The sequence below is a fragment of the Gorilla gorilla genome, chromosome 22 (assembly GCF_029281585.2).
Source record: "Gorilla gorilla gorilla isolate KB3781 chromosome 22, NHGRI_mGorGor1-v2.1_pri, whole genome shotgun sequence".
NCBI classification, from domain to species: domain Eukaryota; kingdom Metazoa; phylum Chordata; class Mammalia; order Primates; family Hominidae; genus Gorilla; species Gorilla gorilla.
Genome location: NC_073246.2, coordinates 3,920,314 through 3,942,813, shown reverse-complemented (window position 1 = coordinate 3,942,813; position 22,500 = coordinate 3,920,314). Strand labels below are relative to the sequence as shown.

The window sequence follows — 22,500 nt, the reverse complement described above, 5'->3', positions numbered from 1 at the left end:
ACACTCCCCAACCGCCAGCCACCCCTCCTCGGGCCCGCAGAGGCGCCGAGGGACGCCTGGGGAAGGGAGAGGGCCTGCGGTACGAGGAAACACCTGCGTGCGGCCACCTTGAGCGTTCGCGGTCAGGGCGGGGGCTCGGCCGGTGCGCGCGTGCGCGCAACCCCACGAGGCCCCCCCCGTCCCCCCACCTCCTTCCTTCCGAGGCAAAGCACCTCCGAAGTCAACCCACACACGACCGGTCGGAGGCGGAACGGCAGCCCCTCGGCAGCCAGCCGGCGCACGCGTCACCGGCCCGAACCCACCGCGATCGCTCACACGGCCCGCGCGCACCCGCCAAAGGGGAGCACGGGACGTGCACTCGCCGGACCAGGCGGGCGCCCTTCCCCGCGTGGGAGGGGCGCGTCTCGTCTCACTCAACCGCCTCGAACCCCACACCTACGAGCTCCCTCAGGACCCACGCGCGGACACCGCGGTGGCGACCGGAGGAGGGGGGCACTGGGGGCGGGAACGACACACCACCGCTCGGCCTCGGGCACCTGAGGGACAACCCGGAGCGCTCCAGGAGCACCGCAAGGGCCCAGGCGGAGCCGACGCTCGAGCAAACCCCCGGAGAGGGCAGCACGACGGGCCGGCGGGACGGCACCCCCACCGCCGCGGAGGGGGCCCGCCCGCAAGTCGACAACCACGGGAGGCGACAGCGAGGGGTGTCTGCCGCGTCAGAGGACCCCGCCGACCCGTCCCGCGACGCAGAAGGCGGCGGGCGGGACGCCGAGGTCAGGCCGGGTTCCGCACCCCACGCCTTCCCACACGCACCACCCGCAGGCGGGGAGAGGAGAGACGAGGGGCCCCCGCGGGGCGGAGCGAGAAGAACGGACCCGTTCGCCACGAACGTCCGCCCCTCGCCCGGCGCGGCTCGGACCCGGCCCGGGAGAGCATGACGTCACCACATCGATCGCGAAGAGCCCCCCGGGAGCGGAGGTCGGCCACCCGGCCGGCCGGCCAGCCAGACCAGCCGATCGGCCCCGGCCAACTCCCCACCCCGGGGAAGGGGCGGCGGACAACCCAGCGGAGACGAGAACGCCTGACACGCACGGCACGGAGCCAGCGGGGTGGGGTTGTCGCAGCCGCCCCGGGCGCCCGCAGCGGAGAGCGCACGGGGGCAGGGTGGCCCCCGCCGCCTTCCCCGCCGCCCCCCGGGTGGGTCAGAGACCCGGACCCGGGCCGGCACCGGGAGTCGGGACGCTCGGACGCGCGAGAGAACCACAGGCCCGCGGGCCCCAGCAGGCGGCTCAAGCAGGAGCACGGCCGGCTAGCCGGGTCACCGGTAGGCCAGAGCCCCGCACGCATCCAGAGGCCCAACCTCTCCAGCGACAGGTCGCCAGAGGACAGCGTGTCAGCAATAACCCGGTGGCCCAAAATGCCGACTCGGAGTGAGGGATATACCTCCCCCGGGGCCGGGAGGTCGAGTCACCGACCACACCGCCGGCCCACGAAACGCGCGACACGGACACCTGTCCCCAAAAACGCCACCATCGCGGCCACACACGGAGCGCCCGGGGCCCTCTGGTCAACCCCAGGACACACGCGGGAGCAGCGCCGGGCCAGGGACGCCCTCCCGGCCGCCCGTGCCACACGCAGGGGGCCGGCCCGTGTCTCCAGAGCGGGACCCGGAAGCATTTTCGGCCGGCCCCTCCTACGACCGGGACACACGAGGGACCGAAGGCCGGCCAGGCGCGACCTCTCGGGCCGCACGCGCACTCAGGGAGCGCTCTCCGACTCCGCACGGGGACTCGCCAGAAAGGATCGCGGCAGAGGGACGGCGGCCCGGCCCGGGGACCGCTCCCCGGCACCCGGGGGACGGGGGCAGGACGGTCCCCGGCTCCCCACGGGGACTCGTCGGAAACGAATTCGGCCACCGCCTCAGACGGCCAGGATGAGCGCGGACGGACCCGCGACCGGGCCGGGAAGGGCGTCCCCAGCCTCCCTCGCCACGCGCGGCGGGTCCCCGCGGGTCGCGGCTCGGGCCTCGGGAGCTGCGGCACGCTGGTCGACCAGCCCGGGCAGCCCCACGCCCGGCTCGGGCCCAGAAGCGCAGCGACAGCCTCTCCCCCACATAAACCTGCACGCCAGAGCTCTGACTCACAAGCGACGCGCCACAGCTCTGGCGCCACCGGGCCAGCCGGGCTGACGACCGCGGGCTTTCCGGAGCTCTGCCTAGCTCACAGCGGGGACGGTCCCCTCCCTCGGCAGCTGCCACCGCAGCTCCGGAAGCCGAGAGCACGATCTAAAAGCGGCCGCCAGATGGAGCCCGACGACCGCCGCGAACGTCAGCGAGACAGATCCGGATGGCAGGGCGGCCCGGGGACCGCAAAAGCGAAACCGTGAGTCGAGAAGCTCTTCCCGAGGCCAAAAACGCAGCCCCTCTACCCCAACCCCACACAAACGGTACCCAAAACGGGTCTCTGCCTCGACCGCGACAGAGTCAGAAGACAACCCACGGCGTGTGGGTGTTTGGAGATGCATCTCGGAAGCAGGGAGGGAGGGAGGGAGGGAGGGAGGGAGGGAGGGAGGGAGAAAGAACACACAAGGACTCGGTCGCCGGTCGCTGCAGACACACGGAGAGGCAGAATGCGTAGGCTCTTCCAGAATCCACACAGAGACAGACAGAGGGAGAGAAAGAGGGAGGGACGGGGGGAATGGGGCAAAGAGACAGACGGCGAAAGGGAAGGAGGGAGGGAAGGGAGCAGGGAGGGAGGAAGAAAATGGAGAAAAGAGAGACCGTTTAAAAAACGTAGATACGCAAAGAAAACTTTTGAAACAGTCCATTTTTAAAAGACAGACGGAAAGGAAAGACACATGAAAAAGAGAGAAAGAATGAGGAAAGAAACGAAGGAAAAAAGGGAAAAAGAAACAGAGAGGAAAGAAAAAAGAAGGAAAGACAGGGAACGAAAGAGAAATAAAGCACGAAAGAAAAAAGAACAGAAAGAGAGAAAGAAGGAAAGGAAGAGAGGAAGAAACGCCTAAAGAAGGAGAGAAAGGTAGAAAGGAAGGAAGAAAAACATAAAAGAGAGGAAGAAAGAAAACAGAGACAAATACGTACACTCGTTCATTTAGAAACATAAATACAACACTTTTCATACGTAAGCATACACGTATTTGTCGGCGATCGCTTCTTTCTAGAGCGACGTGTATTCATTTATGCGAAATAAACACCTGCATCTATCACATAGAGGTATGTTTCTACATAATCGATGCGTATTTACTATACACAAGCGTATTCAACGTAAAGATACACATTTTCGTTTACATATAAATGTATACAAACGTTTACGTCGATAAATATAAGCGAACACATGGAAACGAAAGAAACAAAAAAACGAAACGAGTCAACAGGCTGGGCACGGTGACCCACGCCTGTCATCCCAGCACTTTGAGAGGCCGAGGTGGGCGCATCACATGAGGTCGGGAGTTGGAGACCAGCCTGACCCACATGGAGAGACACGGCGTGCCTACTAAAAATACAAACATCAGCCAAGCCAGGCGTGGGGGTGCCTCCCTGTAATCCCTGCTAATCAGGAGGCTGAGGCGGGAGAAGCGCTCGAACCCGGGAGGCGGAAGGTGCGGTGAGCCAAGATCGCGCCATGGCACTCTAGCCGTGGAAACAAGAGTGAAACTCTGTCTCAAAAGGACGAAACAGAAAGAAACAGAGAAAGAAAGAAAGAAAGAAAGAAAGAAAGAAAGAAAGAAAGAAAGAAGAAAGAAAGAATGAATGAATGAAAAGAAAGCAAGAAAGAAAGAAAGAAAAAGAAAAGAAAGCAAGCAAGAAAGAAAAGAAAGCAAGAAAGAAAGCACGAAAGCAAGCAAGCAAGAAAGCAAGAAAACAAGGAAGCAAGAAAGCAAGCAAGAAAGAAACAAAAGACAGAAAGCAAGCAAGAAAGCACGAAAGCAAGCAAGCAAGAAACAAAAGAAAGAAAGAAAGCAAGAAAACAAGAAAGCACGAAAGCAAGCAAGCAAGCAAGTAAGAAAGAAACCAAAGAAAGAAAGAAAGCAAGAAAAGAAGAAAGCACAAAAGCAAGCAAGCAAGAAAACAAGGAAGCAAGAAAGCAAGCAAGAAAGAAACAAAAGAAAGAAAGAAAGCAAGAAAACAGGAAAGCACGAAAGCAAGCAAGCAAGCAAGCAAGCAAGAAAGCAAGCAAGAAAGAAACAAAAGAAAGAAAGAAAGAAAGAAAGAAAGAAAGAAAGAAAGAAAACAGGAAAGCAAGAAAGCACGAAAGCAAGCAAGCAAGCAAGAAAGCAAGAAAACAAGAAAGCAAGAAAACACGAAAGCAAGCAAGCAAGCAAGCAAGCAAGCAAGCAAGCAAGCAAGCAAGCAAGCAAGCAAGCGAGAGAGAGAGAGGCTGGGCGCGGCGGCTCACGCCTGTCATCCCAGCACTTTGGGAGGCCAAGGCAGGCGGATCACCTGAGGTTCGGAGTTGGAGACCAGCCTGACCAACATGGAAAAACACCGTCTCTACTAAAAGTACAAACATCAGCCAGGCACGGTGGCCCATGCCTATAATCCCAGCTAATCAGGAGGCTGAGCCAGGAGAATCGCTTGAACCTGGGAGGCAGAGGGTGCGGTGGGCCGAGATCGCGCCATTGCCCTCTAGCCTGGGCAACAGGAGTGAAACTCTGTCTCAAAAAAAAAAAAAAAAAAAGGAAGAAGAAGAAAAAAAAGAGAAAGTAATAAAGAAAGAAAGAAAAGGCAAGGCCAGGCAAGTCCAGGCAAGGCAAATCTACCTGCTTTCACTACATCTGGGGAGAATCAGGAAAGTCCCCAACAACAACAAGGCCTAAAGTGGAGCTGCCATCTGTAAAACCCGAGCGGAAGCGTCCACGCGGGTTAAAGACACGAAGAAAGACAAGGAAACCATTGACCAAGGAGAAGAACAATCTGGCCCAGCCAGGGTCTGTCTCCTGAGGTGGTCTGGGCAACCAGGGAATGGGACGGAGGGAGGGCGGGCCTCCGAGACTCCGTCTCGAAACATAAATCATCATGATAAAATAAAATTAAGTTAAAAAAAGAAATCACGCATGATTCCTAACGTGTCTGATGCCTGGAAAGGCGAGAGGCGTACGTGTACGTCACGGTGGGGTTGTTTTCTTCTTTTTTTTTTTTTTTCCTTTTTTCTTTTTTCCCGGAAACTCACTTTTTAATTATTTTGTTGCATTTCATTTTTATTTTCATTTTCATTTTTTTGAGACGGAGTCTCGCTCTGTCGCCCAGGCTGGGGTGCAGTGGCGCGATCTCGGCTCACTGCACCCTCCGCCTCCCAGGTTCAAGCGATTCTCCTGCCTCAGCTCGGCCTCCCGAGTAGCTGGGATTACAGACAGTACAGCACAGCACGGCACCCGGCTAATTTGGTGTGTTGTGAGTAGAGACGGGGTTTCACCATACTGGCCCTGTTGGTCTGACCGCCTCTTGATCCACCGGCCTTGGCCTCCCAAAGTGAGGGGATGACAGGCTTGAGCCACCGCGCAGGGCCCATTTATTTATTTTATTTTATTTATTTATTTATTTATTTTAATTTATGTATTTATGTATTTATTTATCTTAGTTTATTTCTTTGAGACGGAGTTTCGCTCTTGTTGCTCAGACTGGAGTGCGATGGCGCAATCTCGGCTCACCGCCACCTCCGCTTCCCAGGTTCAAGCGATTCTCCTGCCTCAGCCTTCCTAGCAGCTGGGATTAGAGGCATGTGCCACCACGCCCGGCTAATTTTGTATTTTCAATTGAGACGGGATTTCTCCATGTTGGTCGGGCTTGTCTCCAACTCCCGACTTCAGGTGATGCGTCCACCTCGGCATCCCAAAGTGATGGGATGACAGGCATGAGCCACCGCGCCTGGCCTATTGTGTTGTGTTGTATTGTATTGTATTGTATTGTATTGTATTGTATTGTATTGTATTGTATTGTATTGTATTGTATTGTATTGTATTTACTGTATCCTATCGTATCGTGTTGTATCGTATTGTATTGTATTGTAATGGATTGTATTGACTTATCTTATTTAGTTAGTTACTTTGGTGTTATTTTATTTATTTATTTGTTTGTTCGTTCTTGCCTGATCAAAGGTCAATCAGACCCAGTCGTCAAAGTGGCGATTTCCTAGGCAACAAGGGAGGGAGGAACTTGGAGGTGGGGGCGGGGGCGGTAGAGAAGACACAGTTGCCCCAGGCTGTGCGCAGGCGGCCTGGTGCTCCCTTCCTCTGTGAGGCCTCCGTCTTCAGAGTAACAGTGACCGCTAGGTGATGCCCGACGTCTGCCAGTGAGAGTGTCAGCCTGGAATGAATTGGGATCCCCTGGGGAGGGGGTGGGGGGAAGGATGGAGGTTCCCACAGCACAGTGGGTCACCGCGCCCTCCAAGGCGATCCCCACAACTAATCGACCAGGGCTCCTGGGGGGAGGCAGCCTAAGTCCCCCACCCATCGGATCATCTGGAACTTCCGTCCAGAGACGAGAGACCGACTGGGAATTCTCTCAGTCAAGGTCCGAACCGAAAAGAATCACTGTCACGGACACCAGGACTAAGGCCATTTCTAAAAGACTGGTTTCTGTGTTTTGGGTGAATCCGTGTATTTCTGTATCACAAAATTACTGACTTTGAACGTTACGATTTTTCTCCTCCTTACGTGTACGGTCCTGTGATAGACAGACCAGGGGACTCCTCAGCTCAGAGTCCATGAGGCCAGAAGCTGACATCCCAAATTTCTATTTAGAATGAATTTAAACACGCCAGCCAAACGCTCTGCCGTGAAACTGTCTGTCGGGAAGACAAGCGGGGGAGGGGGGGAAGGGGGGGTCCGGGCGCGGTAGGCTCGCGCCTGTCATCCCCGCACTTTTGGGAGGCCGAGGGCCGGTGGATCCCTCGGTCCAAGCCTTGGCAACACGGTGAAGCCTCGTCTCAAAAAAAAAAAAAATTACACAAACTAACTGGTTTCATAACCTGGACTCCAAGTTAATAAATAGATAAATAGGCCGGGGGCGGTGGCTCACGCCTGTCATCCCAGCACTTTGGGAGGCCGAGGTGGACGGATCACGGGATCGGGAGATCGGGACCATCCTGGCTACCACAGTGAAACCCCGTCTCTACTCAAAATACAAAAAGTTAGCCAGGCACGGTGGCGGGCGCCTGTAGTCCCAGCTACTCGGGAGGCTGAGGCAGGAGAATGGCATGAACCCGGGAGGCAGAGCTTGCAGTGAGCCGAGATCGCGCCGCTGCACTCCAGCCTGGGCAACAGAGCGAGAGTCTGTCTCGAAAATAAATAAATAAGTAAATAAGGAAAGAAATAAATGTAAATAAATAAATAGATTAAAATTGAAAACTAAAAAAAGGTAAAATAATTAAGAAAAAAAATAAATGTAGCCGGCCGGTCACGATGGCTCACGCCTGTCATCCCAGCACTTTGGGAGGCCGAGGCGGGCAGATCCACTGGGGTCGCCAGTTCGAGACCAGCCTGACCGACATGGAGAAATGCCGTCTCTACTAACAATACAAAATCAGCCGGGTGTGGTGGCCCGTGCCTGTAATCCCAGCTACTCAGGAGGCTGAGGCAGGAGAATCGTTTGAACGCGGGAGGTGGAGGTTGCGGTGAGCCGAGATGGTGCCACTGCACTCCAGCGTGGGCACCAAGAGTGAAACTCCGTCCGAAGGGAAAAAAAAAAATTAAGTGCTGTATTCTGTTATTTTTGCTTCCTACCCTGAGAAGAACATAATACAGCTGTTGTCTTTCTGCCTGCCTGCCTGCCTGCCTGCCTGCCTGCCTGCCTGCCTGCCTGCCTGCCTGTGGCAGGGCCTCATTCTGTCTTTCGCCCAGACTGGAGCGCAGTGACACAATTATGGCTCACTCACTGCAGCCTCAACCTCCCCAGGGTTAGGCGATTCCTCGAGGGACCCTACGGCCTCGGCCTCCCAAAGTGTTGGGGTTACAGGCGTGAGCCACCAGCACCCGGCCTGAGTTAATACATCTGGTCTCACTACGTCTTAACCACGCACCCACGAAGAACTCAAGTCAAGAGAGAGTCGGCAAGAGACTCTCAGCATTCTCTCCCGAAAGCACGTGTGTCCCGAGCTCCTGTGGTTTCAGGTGGCCGCGCGTAGAGGAGAGATTTCCAATGTTTCCGGAGAGGTGCGAGCCACAGTCACTCGGGGCATCCGAGCACGAGATGGGGTTTCTGACAGCGACTGAAGGGCCAGGAAGGGCCAGAATCTGCCAAGACCCGCGTTCCAGGGTGGGGCCGATGGAACCCAAGGTAGAGGGAGTCAGCGGTCCGCACGGAGAGAGCTCCAGCCCTAGGCCCCACTGTGCAGACCGAATCAGAAGGAAGAGAGTCCTTCGTCCTCCATGCCACATCCCTCACATCCCCCCCCCCCCCCCCACTGAACTTGGGAGTGGATCCGTGTTCTAAACACGAGGTGACTCTCGGTTTGCAATGGATCACAAGGGGCCGGGCTTTCCCGAGTCAGCAGGATAAAGAAGTCATTCTGGCTCGGACTCCCCCACCATCCCCCGGTAACGGTCGGTAACGGTCGCTGGTGACTTTAAATGAGCCGGGGCTGGCCGGGCCGGAGCCGCTACGGGGCGGGGGGGGGGGGGGTGGTGCCTGAGGCACTGCAGAAAGTGGGCCTGAGCCTCGAGGATGGCGGTGCTGCAGGGACCCGTCCAGGCTGCTATATGGCAAGCACTAAACCACTATGCCTACCGAGATGCGGTTTTCCTCGCAGAACGCCTTTATGCAGAAGTACACTCAGAAGAAGCCTTGTTTTTACTGGCGACCTGTTCTTACCGCTCAGGAAAGGCCTATAAAACATATAGACTCTTGAAAGGACACAGTTGTACTACACCGCACTGCAAATACCTGCTTGCGAAATGTTGTGTTGATCTCAGCAAGCTTGCAGAAGGGGAACAAATCTTATCGGGTGGAGTGTTTCATAAGCAGAAAAGCCATGATGATATTATTGTTCCTGAGTTTGGTGATTCAGCTCGCTTTCCCCTTCCATTGTTGGGACATGTATATTGCAAGACAGATCGGCTTGCCAAAGGATCAGAATGTGACCAAAAGAGCCTTCGTTGAAATCCTTTCCTCTGGTGTCCCTTTGAATCATGGTGTGAAATAGGGGGGAAAAGCCGGATCCTGACCAAACATTTTGATTCACATCTCTAGAGAGCTTTAGCAACTGCCTGTCCAAGTGTTGCGCCACAACACTTGGGCCTCGTCCTAGTTCACGTCACAGACAGCCTGAGACCGTTCTTACGGAAACAGCCCAGGACACCGTTGAATTAAACGGATTGAATTTAGAATCTTCCAATTCAAAGTACTCCTTGAATACAGACTCCCCAGTGTCCTCTATCGATTCAGCTGTCCTTTCACCTGATACTGTCCCACTGGGAACAGGAACTTCCATATGATCTAAACAGGTTCGACATAAACCAAAAACTGGTCGCAGTTTTATTAGGAGGACCAGCAGCTGTTAGTCCATTAACCCCAAGTGTTGACATTCTGCCATCAGAAACCCCAAGTCCCGGAGACGGATCCTATTGACAAAACTGCACTGGTATTAGACACCTTCTGTCATTGACGTGCCATCCACCGGAGCCCCTTCAAAAAAGTCCGTTGCCAGAATCGGCCAAACCGGAACACAGTCTGTCTTCTCGCAGAGGGGAAAGAGCCCAAAGGTAACTCCAATTCTTGCAAAAACACAAAGTTCTGGTCCGCCGACAAGGGCAACACCTCAGGTATTGAGCCCCACTATGGCATCTCCCCCGAACGCACCGCCTCGAAGAAATTCACGACTCTTGACTAGTGACAGCTCCACAACCGAGGAGAATAGGAGAAAATTAAAAATGAAGTTTCCACCTAAAATCCCAAACAGAACAACAAAAAGTAAAACTAAGAAAGGAGGAATAACTCCACCGAACATAAGTGATAGCCTGGAAGTGACAAAATTGGACTCTTCCGTCATTTCAGAAGGGAAAATAGTCGCAATCGCGCCTCAGATTCAGGCTTTTAATCTACAAAAAGCAGCAGCGGAAGGCTCGATGAGCCTTCTTCGTGAAAGGGAGAAAGGTTATTTAGCTTTGTGTTCTTACCACGGCAAAGAAGCTCTCAATATCTTGAGCCATCTAGCTTCTCACCACTGCAATACCGGTTGGGTACTGTGCGAAATTGGAAGGGCCTATTTTAAACTCTCAGAGTCCATGCAAGCTGAAAGAACATTCTCAGAGGTTAGAAGGATTGAGAATTACAGAGTCGAAGGCGTGGAGATCTACTCTACCACACTTTGGCATCCTCCGGAAGGTGTTGCTCTTTCAATTCTGTCCAAAGACTTCACAGACATGGATAAAAATTCGCCAGCCAGAGGCCTGGTGTGCTGCAGGGAACTGTTTCGGTCTGCAACGGGAACACGATATTGCGATTCAATTCTTCCAGAGAACTCTCGAAGTGGATCCAAATGATGCTTATGCCTATAGTGCATTAGGGCGTGAGCTTGTCTTCACTGAAGAATTGGACAAAGCATTAGCTGGTTTTAAAAATGCTATCAGAGTCAATCCTAGACATTGTAAGGCATGGTAAGTGGTAATGAAGTGTAAAGACAAAGCCTTATGGATGGTGCCGGTACTCGCTAATTTTTCTGGTTAGATAGCTCTTTATTGTCACGAATTTGGTTAAAAATACTTAGGGATGGTACATACTGCTGAATAACTTCTAACTAAGATGTTTCCTTATGAAACGTATGTCTTTAACAAACTCTGAAATGAACTCATGATCGTAGAATACCAGATCCTTATACTCAACAGTTTCAGTCTTCTAGCAAGCTTTTTTGCAGACACCGTAGCTGTCTTTGGTTTGTGTGTGTGTTTCTTTAGTTGTGTTACTTGATTTGTTACCTTTTCTTCGAGCACCGAAGTGGTGATGGGGACAAGAAGTGCTTGGGAGATTGGAAAGGAATAGCATAGTTCACTTATTGGATAATAGAAAAATAGATGGAAACAATTCACTAGCTGCCGCTTTTTGACAGCGTTCCAGTTTACGGAGTGACTATTAAGAACTTCACGTACCCTTTAATTTAGCAGTCTCTCCGTTTTACCCTTTTGTACTCGTGTATAAGTAGGCACATAGGAAATTACTCCCTAGGTCATATTGTGATCAACGGAATACGATATGAACATGCGTGGTCCTACTTCTGCCTCAACACCATACTCACCGTTGACATTTATTGCATTTTTCTGGACTGACTTCATAGTTTTAAACGTCAAGAGAAGGCCGGGCGCAGTGGCTCACGCCTGTCATCCCAGCACTTTGGGAGGCCGAGGCGGGCGGGTCACGAGGTCAAGAGATCGAGACCATCCGGGCCAACACGGTGAAACCCCGTCTCTATTAAAAGTATAAAGATTAGCTGGGCGTGGTGGCGGGCACCTGTAGTCCCAGCTACTCGGGAGGCTGAGGCAGGAGAATCGCTTGAACCCAGAGAGGTGGCGGTTGCAGTGAGCCGAGATCACACCATTGCACCCCAGCCTGGGCGACAGAGCGAGACGCCGTCTCAAGAGAAATAAATTAAAAAAATAAATACATACATAAATAAATATCAAGAGAAAGTATAATTCTGAAGTCATAACCCTGTGGTAGTTATTTTGTCAGATACGGTGATCTGACTTACTACAGCAGCGGAGTTCTATCATTTGATTTGCTTCTAAATCTGAAGCATTATATTACTGAAACATTTTTTGATTTGTGAATATGTTGTTTAATGGATCATATCTCATTTTGCTGTAGTAGTTACATTGCCCGAAAGATGGCCAAAAAGACAGCGCCAGCTACTGCTGACCAACGTCACAATCAACTTGCCAATACTGCCTTCTCTTCCGATAGCTATGTTCTCCGTCATATTTTAAGAACTCAGTTCTTCATAAGACGTGTGTCGTTTTCGATTTTTTCCCAAGTCTGGTTGATCCTTGTGTTGTTATTTTTTTAAATGTGTATTGTCTGTTCAGCTATTTTGCAGGAGTCGCATTCTTAAAAAAATCTTAACCCTATCAAAAATCGTGTTTAAAGGAGGATTATTCAGATTGGCCAGCCTTTACTAGGAAGAGTTTAAATGCTGACGTATTTAGGCAGCTCTAAATACTGAGCAACTTTACTCTAACTACAAAATAGATAGCCTTTCTTTTGTCTTCACTTTCACTATCATTAGCACAGTGTTTAATACCTTTTCTTCATCTACAACACAATTATAATGATATATGAAGCCACTCAAATAAGGCAGACATGTTGCGTTGCGCTTAAAAAAAGAAAAAAAAAAAAAAAGAAGTCTCTCTGTGGCACAGAATGAGGTGTGGCTCGAATCTGGAATCTCCAGTGAAAACCAATGAAAGAGGGTGAAACCCCGTGTCTACTAAAAAAAAAAAAAAAAAAAAAAAAAAAGAGGCGGCCATGGTGGCGCTGAGACAGGAGAATCACTTGAACCCAGGAGGCAGAGGTTCCAGTGAGCTGAGATCACGCCACTGCACTCCAGGCTGGGGGGACAGAGCAAGACTCCATCTCAGAAACAAACAAACACACAAAGCCGGTAAAGGTGTTTAATTCGACGGTGTCAGGCTCAGGTCTCTTGACAGGATACATCCAGCACCCGGGGGGAAACGTCGACGGGTGGGGTGGAATCTATTTTGTGGCCTCAAGGGAGGGTTTGAGAGGCAGTCCCGCAAGCGGTGATGGCCTAAAGAAGCCCCTCCGCCCAAGAAGCGATATTCATTTCTAGCCTGTAGCCACCCAAGAGGGAGAATCGGGCTCTCCACAGACCCCACAAACCCCACCCCACCCCACCCCCACCCCTCCCACCTCGTGAAATGGGCTCTCGCTCCGTCAGGCTCTATTCACACCGTGTGCTTTTGGAACCTCCAGCGTGTGTGCGTGGGTTGCGTGGTGGGGTGGGGCCGGCTGCGGACAGAGGAGGGGATAAAGCGGCGGTGTCCCGCGGGTGCCCGGGACGTGGGACGTGGGACGTGGGTGGGGTGGCCAGAGCCTAGGGAACTCATCGCCTGTCAGGACGTCTCCCCTCCTGGTCCCCTCTCTGACCTACGCTCCACATCTTCGCCGTTCAGTGGGGACCTTGTGGGTGGAAGTCACCATCCCTTTGGACTTCTTTAGCCGACGAAGGCCGGGCTCCCGAGAGTCTCCCCGGAGGCGGGGCCTTGGGCAGGCTCACAAGGATGCTGACGGTGACGGTTGGTGACGGTGATGTACTTTGGAGGCCTCGGGCCAATGCAGAGGTATCCATTTGACCTCGGTGGGACAGGTCAGCTTTGCGGAGTCCCGTGCATCCTTCCAGAGACTCATCCAGCGCTAGCAAGCATGGTCCCAAGGATCCCAGCTCCCAGCAGAGGCACTTTTGTTCACACAGGATCCTGGGCAGGAAAGTTCTCAGCAGGCTTAGGCCTCCTAGCCAGAAAGCCAAAACCACTTCTGGGATTTTTTTCAAAGAGCCAGTGGTTCCACAAGGGGCCGTGGGTAGTTGTGGAAATGGAGAGAAGTGTTTGCACATACATATTTGAGACAGAACGGACAGGGCTCGGTCACAGATCACTTAGGACATGGGCAGATGCACATTGAGAAAACCCTTCCGGCATCCTAGGGGAACAGAGGTACGATTTTTCGAGACAGTTGAGGGAGAAGCCACCCCAGATTTTAGGGTTGGATCTTTATTCATATGTAGTATCTATGAGGTATCCAAGTCCAGAAATCAACTCGCCCGTTCTGTACAGCATTCTGTAGGGAGATCAAATCTGGGATGTCAGAAGTGAAGAATTCAGGCCTTGGTAATGGATCAGATTAGATGTACTTGAGCTTATTTTGCAAAAAAAAAGAGAGGGCGGGAGAGAGCGAGAGCCAGAGACCGAGACAGAGAGAGAGAGAGAGACAGAGACAGAGACAGAGAGAGACAGACAGAGAGAGACAACGATACACAAAGAGAGAAAGACAGAAAGAGAGAGAGACAGATAAAGAGACAGACGGAGAAAGACAGAGATGGACAGAGACAGAGAGAAACAGAAAGAGAGAGAAACAGAGACAGGAAGGGAGAGAGACAGGCAGAGAGAGAGAGAGACAAACAGACAGGCAGACAGACAGGCAGAGAAAGAGAGTAAGACAGAAGGCAGACACATGCACACACACACCCACACCCACAGAGAGAGAGACAGAGAGAGACAGAGAGAAAGAGACAGACAGAGAGAAAGAGACAGAGAGAGAAAGACAGACAGAGAGAAACAGACAGAAAGAGAGACACAGACAGGGACAGAGAAACAGCCGACAGGGGGAGAGAGAGAGAGAGACAGACAGAGACAGACAGACAGACAGGCAGAGAAAGACAGTAAGACACAAGACAGACAGAGAGAGAGAGAGAGAGAGAGAGAGAGAGAGAGAGAGAGAGAGAGACAGAGACAGAGACAGAGACAGAGAGAAAGAAAGACAAAGCCAGAGAGAGAGAGAAACAGACAGGGAGAGAGAGAGAGAGACAAACAGACAGACAGGGAGAGAGAGACTAAGACAGAAGACAGACACAGTGAGAGAGACAGAGACAGAGAGAAAGAAAGACAAAGACAGAGAGAGAGAGAGAGAGAGAGAGAAACAGGGAGAGAGAGAGAGACAAACAGACAGACAGGGAGAGAGAGACTAAGACAGAAGACAGACACAGTGAGAGAGACAGAGACAGAGAGAAAGAAAGACAAAGACAGAGAGAGAGAGAGAGAGAGAAACAGGGAGAGAGAGAGAGACAAACAGACAGACAGGGAGAGAGAGAGACTAAGACAGAAGACAGACAGTGAGAGAGACAGAGACAGAGAGAAAGAAATACAAAGAGACAGACAGAGAGAGACAGAGACGGACAGAGAGAAACAGACAGAAAGAGAGAGATAGACGCAGAGACAGAGAGTGAGAGAGACAGGCAGGCAGAGAAAGGGAGTAAGACAGAAGACAGACACAGTGAGAGAGACAGGCAGAGAGAGAGAGACAGAGCGAGAGAAACAGACAGGCAGAGAGAGACAGAGAGAGAGAAACAGACAGGCAGAGAGAGAGAGACACACACACAGAGAGAGAAGACAGACAGAGAAAGAGAGAGACAGAGACAGACAGACAGACAGAGAGAGGGGGAGGAAGGGCGTGCTCAAGAAATAATCACACATATTTTATAGTGCTTTTGATCCCATAAACGGTGGCCGGGGTATACTTTGAAAACAACAACAACAACAACAACAACGACAACGACAACAGCAACGACAACAACAACAGCAACAAGAGCAGCAGCAGCATTCGCCTACGGATTTCTAGAAAATAAGATGTCATGATGAAGTATAGTAAACATCAACCGGCTCTCACTGCACGTTGAGGGATTCACAAAAGCGCTAGTTAACAACAGGAAAAAACAGCAGCTAACATGTCTTGGGGAAAATAGACGTCCTCCTGAAAACTGGGGATTTCTACTTCACTTGAAAAGAAATACATACCAGAAAGGAAAAACACGAACAAAACAAAACAAAACAAAACAAAACAAAACAAAACAAGCCAAGAAACACGGGCCAAGGCACCGTCCCTGGAAATCTTAAGTGAGCAAAGTTATTAGTTTTCAGAAAGCGTTTCTATTTTGGGCAAGTACTAAGAGGGCCCACACTAGAGCTGTGACGCCCTTCGCATTGTGAAACTATGCTGGCCGGAGGGCGGAGAAACTAAAACATCATGATAAAAGGTGACGGAGACCCAGCCAGGGTGAAGCTTTCCTAGGGAGGGAGGCCTGAGGCGGAAAGCGGGGGGAAAAGCCCCACAACTGCAGACCCGCCCGCTTGCCCACGCGGGTCAAGGGCTATGCCATCGGCCCAAGCTGCCTCTGGGGAAGTGGGACCGTGCCGCCCCCCATCTTCCAAAACGGTGGCCCCTGAGTGAGGCCTGACGCCCACCGATGCAAATGTCAGCCTGGCAAGAATGAGATCGCCGGCAAGGGGTGGGGGAAGGGCAGAGAAGACGGAGGCACACCGGGGTGGCTCTGGAAGGCTTCCAAGCGGGGTGTTGGGAGGCGGGGGGGTGGGGGTTTTGGGGGAAACCCACCTAACCGACTCACTAAATTAAGGTGAAGGGAGGTGGGTAGTGGGGGGAGCCGGGGGGCAACTTGAAAATTAAACTGACCCTTCCCAAAGCCCAAGTAGAAGAGTCTAGGCGCCAAAACACAAAGAAAACTAAAGCGCCGATCAAAGAACAATAGGGCCCCCGCCAGGGCGGAGGTTCCCTAGGCAACGAGGGAGAGAGGGAGGGGCCTCCAGAAGGGAGAGAGAGAAACCCGTTGCCCCAGGCTCGGTGAAGTCGGCGAGACCTCCCTCCGTGTCACCTCGACTTTCAATAACAGTGGCCGCTAGGTGATGCCCGAAGACAACCGATGCCTGCGAATGTCCGTCAGCAGGGAAAAGAATTAATGAATTCATGAATTTGCTTATTTATTTAGAGACAGAGTCTCACTCACTCTACAGCCTGGGCCATAGTGCAGTGGCGCGATCTCGGCTCCCTGCAGCCTCCGCCTCCCAGGTTCAAGCGATTTTCCCGCCTCAGCCTCCCGAGGAGCTGGCATTACAGGGGCCTGCCCCGCCGCTCCCGACTCGGCTTTGTAGTTTTAGTAGAGACGGGGTTTCGCCGTGTTGGGTCCGGCCTTAACCGTTTATGTTTAAGTCGAGGAGCTTATCAGGGAAATAGGAGAAGTCCGGACGCCAGACGTGACCGAGAGAAAAGTCTGAAAATGCCCCTCGCATCCAAGCGGGGACCCGGCCTCGACCTCCCGAAATCATACACCGAGTGGGGAAGCCCAGCAAGGCCCGTCTGTCTAGATTCCTCTCGGCCTCTCTAAGCACCGAAGCACGCGCTTCTCACTTTCGTGGAAGGGGCAGGGCCCTACCCGGCACGGGGGTGTCTGACGGACTGACAGAGAAAGAGAGAGACATAGAAAGACAGAGATGGACGGCGAGAGATAGAGAGAAACAGACAGAAAGAGAAAGAGAGAGAGACAGAGACAGAGAGAGAGAGAGAGAGACAGACAGGGAGGGAGAAAGACAAACAGAGAGAGAGACAGACAGACAGACAGACAGAGACAGAGAGAAACAGACAGAAAGAGAGAGAGACGGAGAGAGAGTGAGTGAGAGAGAGAGAGACACATGGAGGGAGAGAGCCAGACAGACAGAAAGACAGGCAGGCAGAGAAAGAGAGTAAGACAGAAGACAGACACAGTGAGAGAGACAGGCAGAGAGAGAGAGAGAGAGAGACAGAGACAGAGAGAAAGAAAGAGAGAGAAAGAGAAAGAGACAGACAGAGATGGACAGAGAGAGAGAGACAGAGAGAGAAACAGACAGACAGGGAGGGAGGGAGGGAGGGAGACAGACAGAGAGAGAGAGACAGACAGACAGGCAGAGAAAGAGAGTAAGACAGAAGATAGGCACAGACAGAGAGACAGACGCAGAGAGAGACAGAGAAAAAGAAAGAGAGAGACAGACAGAGAGAGAAAGAGAGAAACAGACAGAAAGAGAGAGAGAGAGAAACAGAAAGGGAGGGAGAGAGAGGGAGAGACAGACAGACAGACGGACAGGCAGAGAAGGAGAGTAAGACAGAAGACAGTCACACACAGTGAGAGAGACAGAGAGAGAGCGAGAGAGAGGCAGAGACAGAGAGAAAGAGGGAGACAGAGAAAGAGAGATGGACAGAGAGACAGAGAGAAACAGACAGAAAGAGAGACAGACAGAGAGAGAGAAAGAGAAAGGGAGGGAGAAAGACAGAAAGAGAGACAGACAGACAGACAGACAGGCAGGCAGAGAAACAGAGTAAGACAGAAGATAGGAACAGAGAGAGAGAGACAGAGAGACGCAGAAAAAGAAAGAGAGAGGCAGACAGACAGAGAAAGACAGAGACAGACAGAGAGAAAGAGGCAGAAAGAGAGAGAGAGAGAAACAGACAGGAAGGGAGAGAGAGAGACAGACAGAGAGAGAAAGAGAATAAGGCAGAAGACAGACACAGTGAGACAGGCAGAGAGAGAGAGAGACAGAGACAGAGAGAAAGAGACAGACAGAGACCGACAGAGAAAGAGAGAAACAGGCAGAGAGAGAGCGAGAGAGAGAGAAACAGAAAGGGAGGGAGAGAGAGAGAGAGACAGACAGACAGACAGATGGACAGGCAGAGAAGGAGAGTAAGACAGAAGACAGACACAGTGAGAGAGACAAGCAGAGAGAGAGAGAGAGAGACAGAGACAGACAGAAAGAAAGAGAGAGACAGACAGATAGAAAAAGACAGAGACGGACAGAGAGAGACAGAGAAACAGACAGAAAGAGAGAAAGACAGAGAGAGCGAGAGAGGGAGAGAGAGAGAAACAGAAAGGGAGGGAGAGACAGAGAGAGACAGACAGACAGGCAGAGAAAGAGAGTAAGACAGAAGATAGTCACAGAGAGAGAGAGAGAGACAGACAGACAGAGAGACACAGAAAAAGAAAGAGAGGGGCAGACAGACAGAGAAAGAGACAGAGAGAGACAGAAACAGACATAAAGAGAGAGAGAGAAACAGACAGGGAGGGAGAGAGAGAGAGAGACAGACGGGGAGAGAAAGAGAGTAAGACAGAAGACAGACACAGTGAGACAGGTAGAGAGGGAGAGAGAGAGACAAAGACAGAGACAGAGAGAAAGAAAGAGACAGACAGACAGACAGACAGAGAAAGAGACACAGAGAGAAAGACAGAGACGAACAGAGAGAAACAGACAGAGAGAAGGTCCTAGCCCAGTAGCGATACAGTGCCTTTTCTTTCATTTTCTCTTTCTTTTCTTTTTGTCTTTCTTGTATGATGTATGTATGTATGTATGTATGTATGTATGTATGTATGTATGTATGTATGTATTTATCTGGAGACTGAGTCTCACTCTGTCGCCCAGGCTGTAGTGCAGTGGCGCGATCTTGGGTCACTGCAACCTCTGCCTGCCAGGTTCAAGCAATTCTTCCGCCCCAGCCTCCCGAGTAGCTGGGATGACAGGTGCCTGCCCCACGGCGCCTGACTGAATTTCGTATTTTCAGTAGAGACGGGGTTTCACCACGTTGGCCGGGCTGGTCTCGAACTCCTGACCTCGGGATGACAGACGTGAGCCACTGCGTTCAGTGTACAGTGCCATTTCTTAGAAATCACTCACGGGAACACACACTTAGAGGTGACGTGTAGAGATTTTAGTTAGTTAGTTAGTTTAGTTAGTTAGTTAGTTTTTGCGTGGGGAGGTGGGGGAACGGAGTTTGGCTCTTGCTGCCCAGGCTACAGTGCAATGGCCTAGGGGACTCAAGGAGTCAACCTAGGGCAGAGAGGACACGTCATTCTGAGCGTAAGGGCCGCAGCGAAAGTTGGCAGGGCCCGCGCTTTTAAAGGCTGAAATCCCGGCGGCACAGGCCTGTCGTCCCAGCACCTTGGGAGGCCCAGGAAGGCGGATCATTTGAGGTCAGGAGTTCGAGACCAGCATGGCCAACATGGAGAAACCCCGTCTCTACTAAAAATAGAAATACGAGCCGGCCGTCATGGTGCGCGCCTGTAATCCCAGCTACCCGGAGAAGAATCACTGGAACCCGGGAAGCAGAGGTTTCAGTGAGCCGAGAGAGCGCCACTGCACCGCAGCCTGGGTGACAGAGCGAGAGAGACTCAGTCCAAAAAAAAGAAAGAAAAGAAGAAAAACAAAAGAACAGGCCCAAATACTGCATTGTTGTTGAACGTTCTCCCAAAAGGCCAGAAACCCCCTGACTCAGGTCAAGGAGGTGGTGTTTCGTTTTACCTCTCTCTCTCTCTCTGTCTCTCTCTCCCCCCCCTTTTATTTGTGGTTCAAGCATACATGAGCAAGATTGTTACATAGGTAAACTTGTGACGGGGGTGTTCAGTGTGCAGATGATTTCATCACCCGGGTAGTCAGTGCTGTGTCCGACAGTATTCGTGTTTTGTTTTTTTTCCTGAAGGTGTCTCTCCTTGCACCCCTCCTCCGCCAAGCAGGCTTCCGCGTCCCTGGTCCCCCTCGTTCTGCCCATGCAAGGACTCTCATCTGTAAGTTCCCACTTCTAGATGAGAACACGCGGTAGTTAGCGGATCGTTGCTTTCAGCTTCGGTGGTGGCGGTGAAAGAGGCATGACACTAAATCGACCCTTAGGACGCTCTCCTCCGTCCCCACCCCGCACCCCCTCCCCACACACACCCTCATTCCCGCACCCCCTCCTCAAACGCAAGAAAGGAAGAAAGAAATGAAAGTAAGAGGTGAGCCTGCAAGGCGGTGGAGGCGGGGGATCTCAGAGGGCGAGAAAGCGATGGTGGTCGGCGGATGTGTCGGCTGAGGTATCAAAACTAGGGGACCCACTTTTCAAGCCCCAACACACCCCCTAATCCTCAGCCGCAGCCAGCCTCTGGGTGGGGTTGCGCCTGTCAAAGCTTCCGAATGGAGAGAAGCCCAAGGCTATGGAAGGCATGAGCTCCAACTCCAGGAAGGGAATAAGGCTCTGTGCATATGAATGGGGCTTTCAAAGGCGTTGCCGCGGCTTCCAAAGCGATGCGCTGTGCCTCGCCTCGCCTCGCCCCGCCCCGCCCAGAGCGAGACTCCGTCTGAAAATAAGTACACAAATAAATCATAAAATAATTCATCAATAAATAAGAAAGAAAGAAAGAAAGAAAGAAAGAAAGAAAGAAAGAAAGAAAGAAAGAAAGAAAGGATGAGTACAGCGATCGTGAATCATTCCCCGGAGTCCAGGCGCAGTGGCTCACGCACGTCACGCCAGCACTTTGAGACGCCGGGCGGGAGGGTTGCAACGAAATGATGAGACCCCGTCTGTGGGAAAACATTTAAAAATGAAGGCCGGGCGCGGTGGCCCACGCCTGTCATCCCAGCACTTCCGGAGGCCGGGGAGGGCGGATCACCTGAGGTCGGGAGTTTGAGACCAGCCCGATCAACATGGAGAAGCCCCGTCTCCACTAAAAATACAAAATCAGCCAGACGTGGCGGCGCATGCCCGCCATCCCAGCTACTCAGGAGGCCGATGCAGGAGAATCGCTTGAAACCGGGAGGCAGAGGTTGCGGTGAGCCAAGATGGCGCCACCGCACCGCAGTCTAGGCCACGAGAGGGAGACTCTGTCTCGGGGGGGAAAAAATAATTAAAAATAGTGTGGGCACAGTGGCGCGTGCCTGCGGTCCCAGGTTCTGTACTCTGGAGGCTGAGGTGGAAGGATCGCTCGAGTCCAGGAGCGTCCACGCTGCAGGGAGTGAGTTATGGTGGCACCACTGCTGGGGTGACGGAGCGAGATGCCGTCTCTAAATCAGTCAATGAGATCACTGGAAGGCGCTCTCTGTGTCTCACTTTCCAAGACGGTCTCTTTAGGCCAAGCAGGCATGGTGCCTCACGCCAGTCATCCCAGCACTTTGGGAGGCTGAGGCGGGAGGAAAGAAGGAAGGGAGGAAGGGAGGAAAGAAGAAAAGAAGAAACGCAGGAAGGCAGTAAGGCAGGAAAGAAAGAGGGGAAGGAAGGAAGAAAGAAAGAAAGAAAGAAAGAAAGAAAGAGAAGAAAGAAAGAAGGAAAGAAGGAAAAAAAGAAAAGAGAAGAAAAGAGAAGGGAAGAAAAGAAAAGCAAACGGGGAGGGGGCCTATCTCCTTGACCGGTGACTGACCAGGATACAGTGGGTCACGGACGACCGAAGCCTCGACCTGTGGGGCCTCAAGTGATCTTCTCCTTATCTCAGCCTCCCGAGTAGCTGCGACTCCAGGCGGCCATCACCACGCACAACTCACCTTCTAAAAACATCACGATTCTATCGAGACAGGGTCTCGCTCCGTCATCCAGGCTGGATTGCCACGGCACGACCTCAGCTCATCGCAACCTCGGCCTCCCCGGTTGGAACAACTCGCCCGCCCCAGTCTCCCGAGCGGTCGTGATTCCAAGCCCACGCCACCAGGCCCGGCTCATCGTTCTATTTTTCAGAGAGACGGGGTTTCGCCACGTCGGCCAGCCCGGTCTCGAACTCTGGGCCCCAAGCGATCCACCCGCCTCGGCCTCCCAAAGTGCCGGAATGACAGGCGTGAGCCAGCGTGCCCGGCCCAGATCATCTTTTTCATACATTGTAGAGAAGGGGTTTCGTCAGCCAACGGGTGGAGGGTGGGGTGGGTTTTACTCAGCCTGCGTACCGTGAAAAGGGGAAGTGAGTGTGCTTTGCGAACTAGATATGGAAACTGTGTGTGTGTGTGTGTGTGTGTGCGTGCGTGCGTGCGTGCGAGAGAGAGAGAGAGAGACCAATCCCCACCACGAGGACCCGGAAATAGTGTTTGATCTGTGTCCCTGCCTAGTCACCTGTCTTGTGTGTAGATGACTGAGGATTCCACAAATGAAGGTCAGCAGTATCTATTGAGCTGTTTCTCCCTCTCATGCGTCTCATCTGCGTGCTGGAGAAA

The 22,500-nt window shown here is 52.5% G+C and overlaps 1 protein-coding gene and 1 pseudogene across 35 annotated transcripts in view; one reads left to right on the top strand and one right to left on the bottom strand.

The window, feature by feature from the left end:
* The window catches only part of LOC134757875 (uncharacterized), a 364,684-nt gene that overhangs the window by 168,040 nt on the left and 174,144 nt on the right, over positions 1–22,500 (bottom strand). For 33 of the 35 annotated variants that reach the window (XM_063702635.1, XM_063702659.1, XM_063702650.1 and 30 more), the window contains one exon: positions 22,400–22,500. This exon is cut by the window's right edge and continues 310 nt beyond it. Coding sequence is in view for 1 of the 35 variants with exons in the window: in XM_063702669.1 (XP_063558739.1) it covers positions 2,215–3,138 (924 nt within the window). In the remaining 34 variants the exon portion in view is untranslated. Of the gene's footprint in view, positions 1–2,143; positions 3,560–22,399 lie in introns of those variants that run through there. The other 2 variants (XM_063702643.1, XM_063702669.1) reach the window with 2 other exon arrangements.
* Positions 8,631–12,457, top strand: LOC134757872 (cell division cycle protein 27 homolog; annotated as a pseudogene).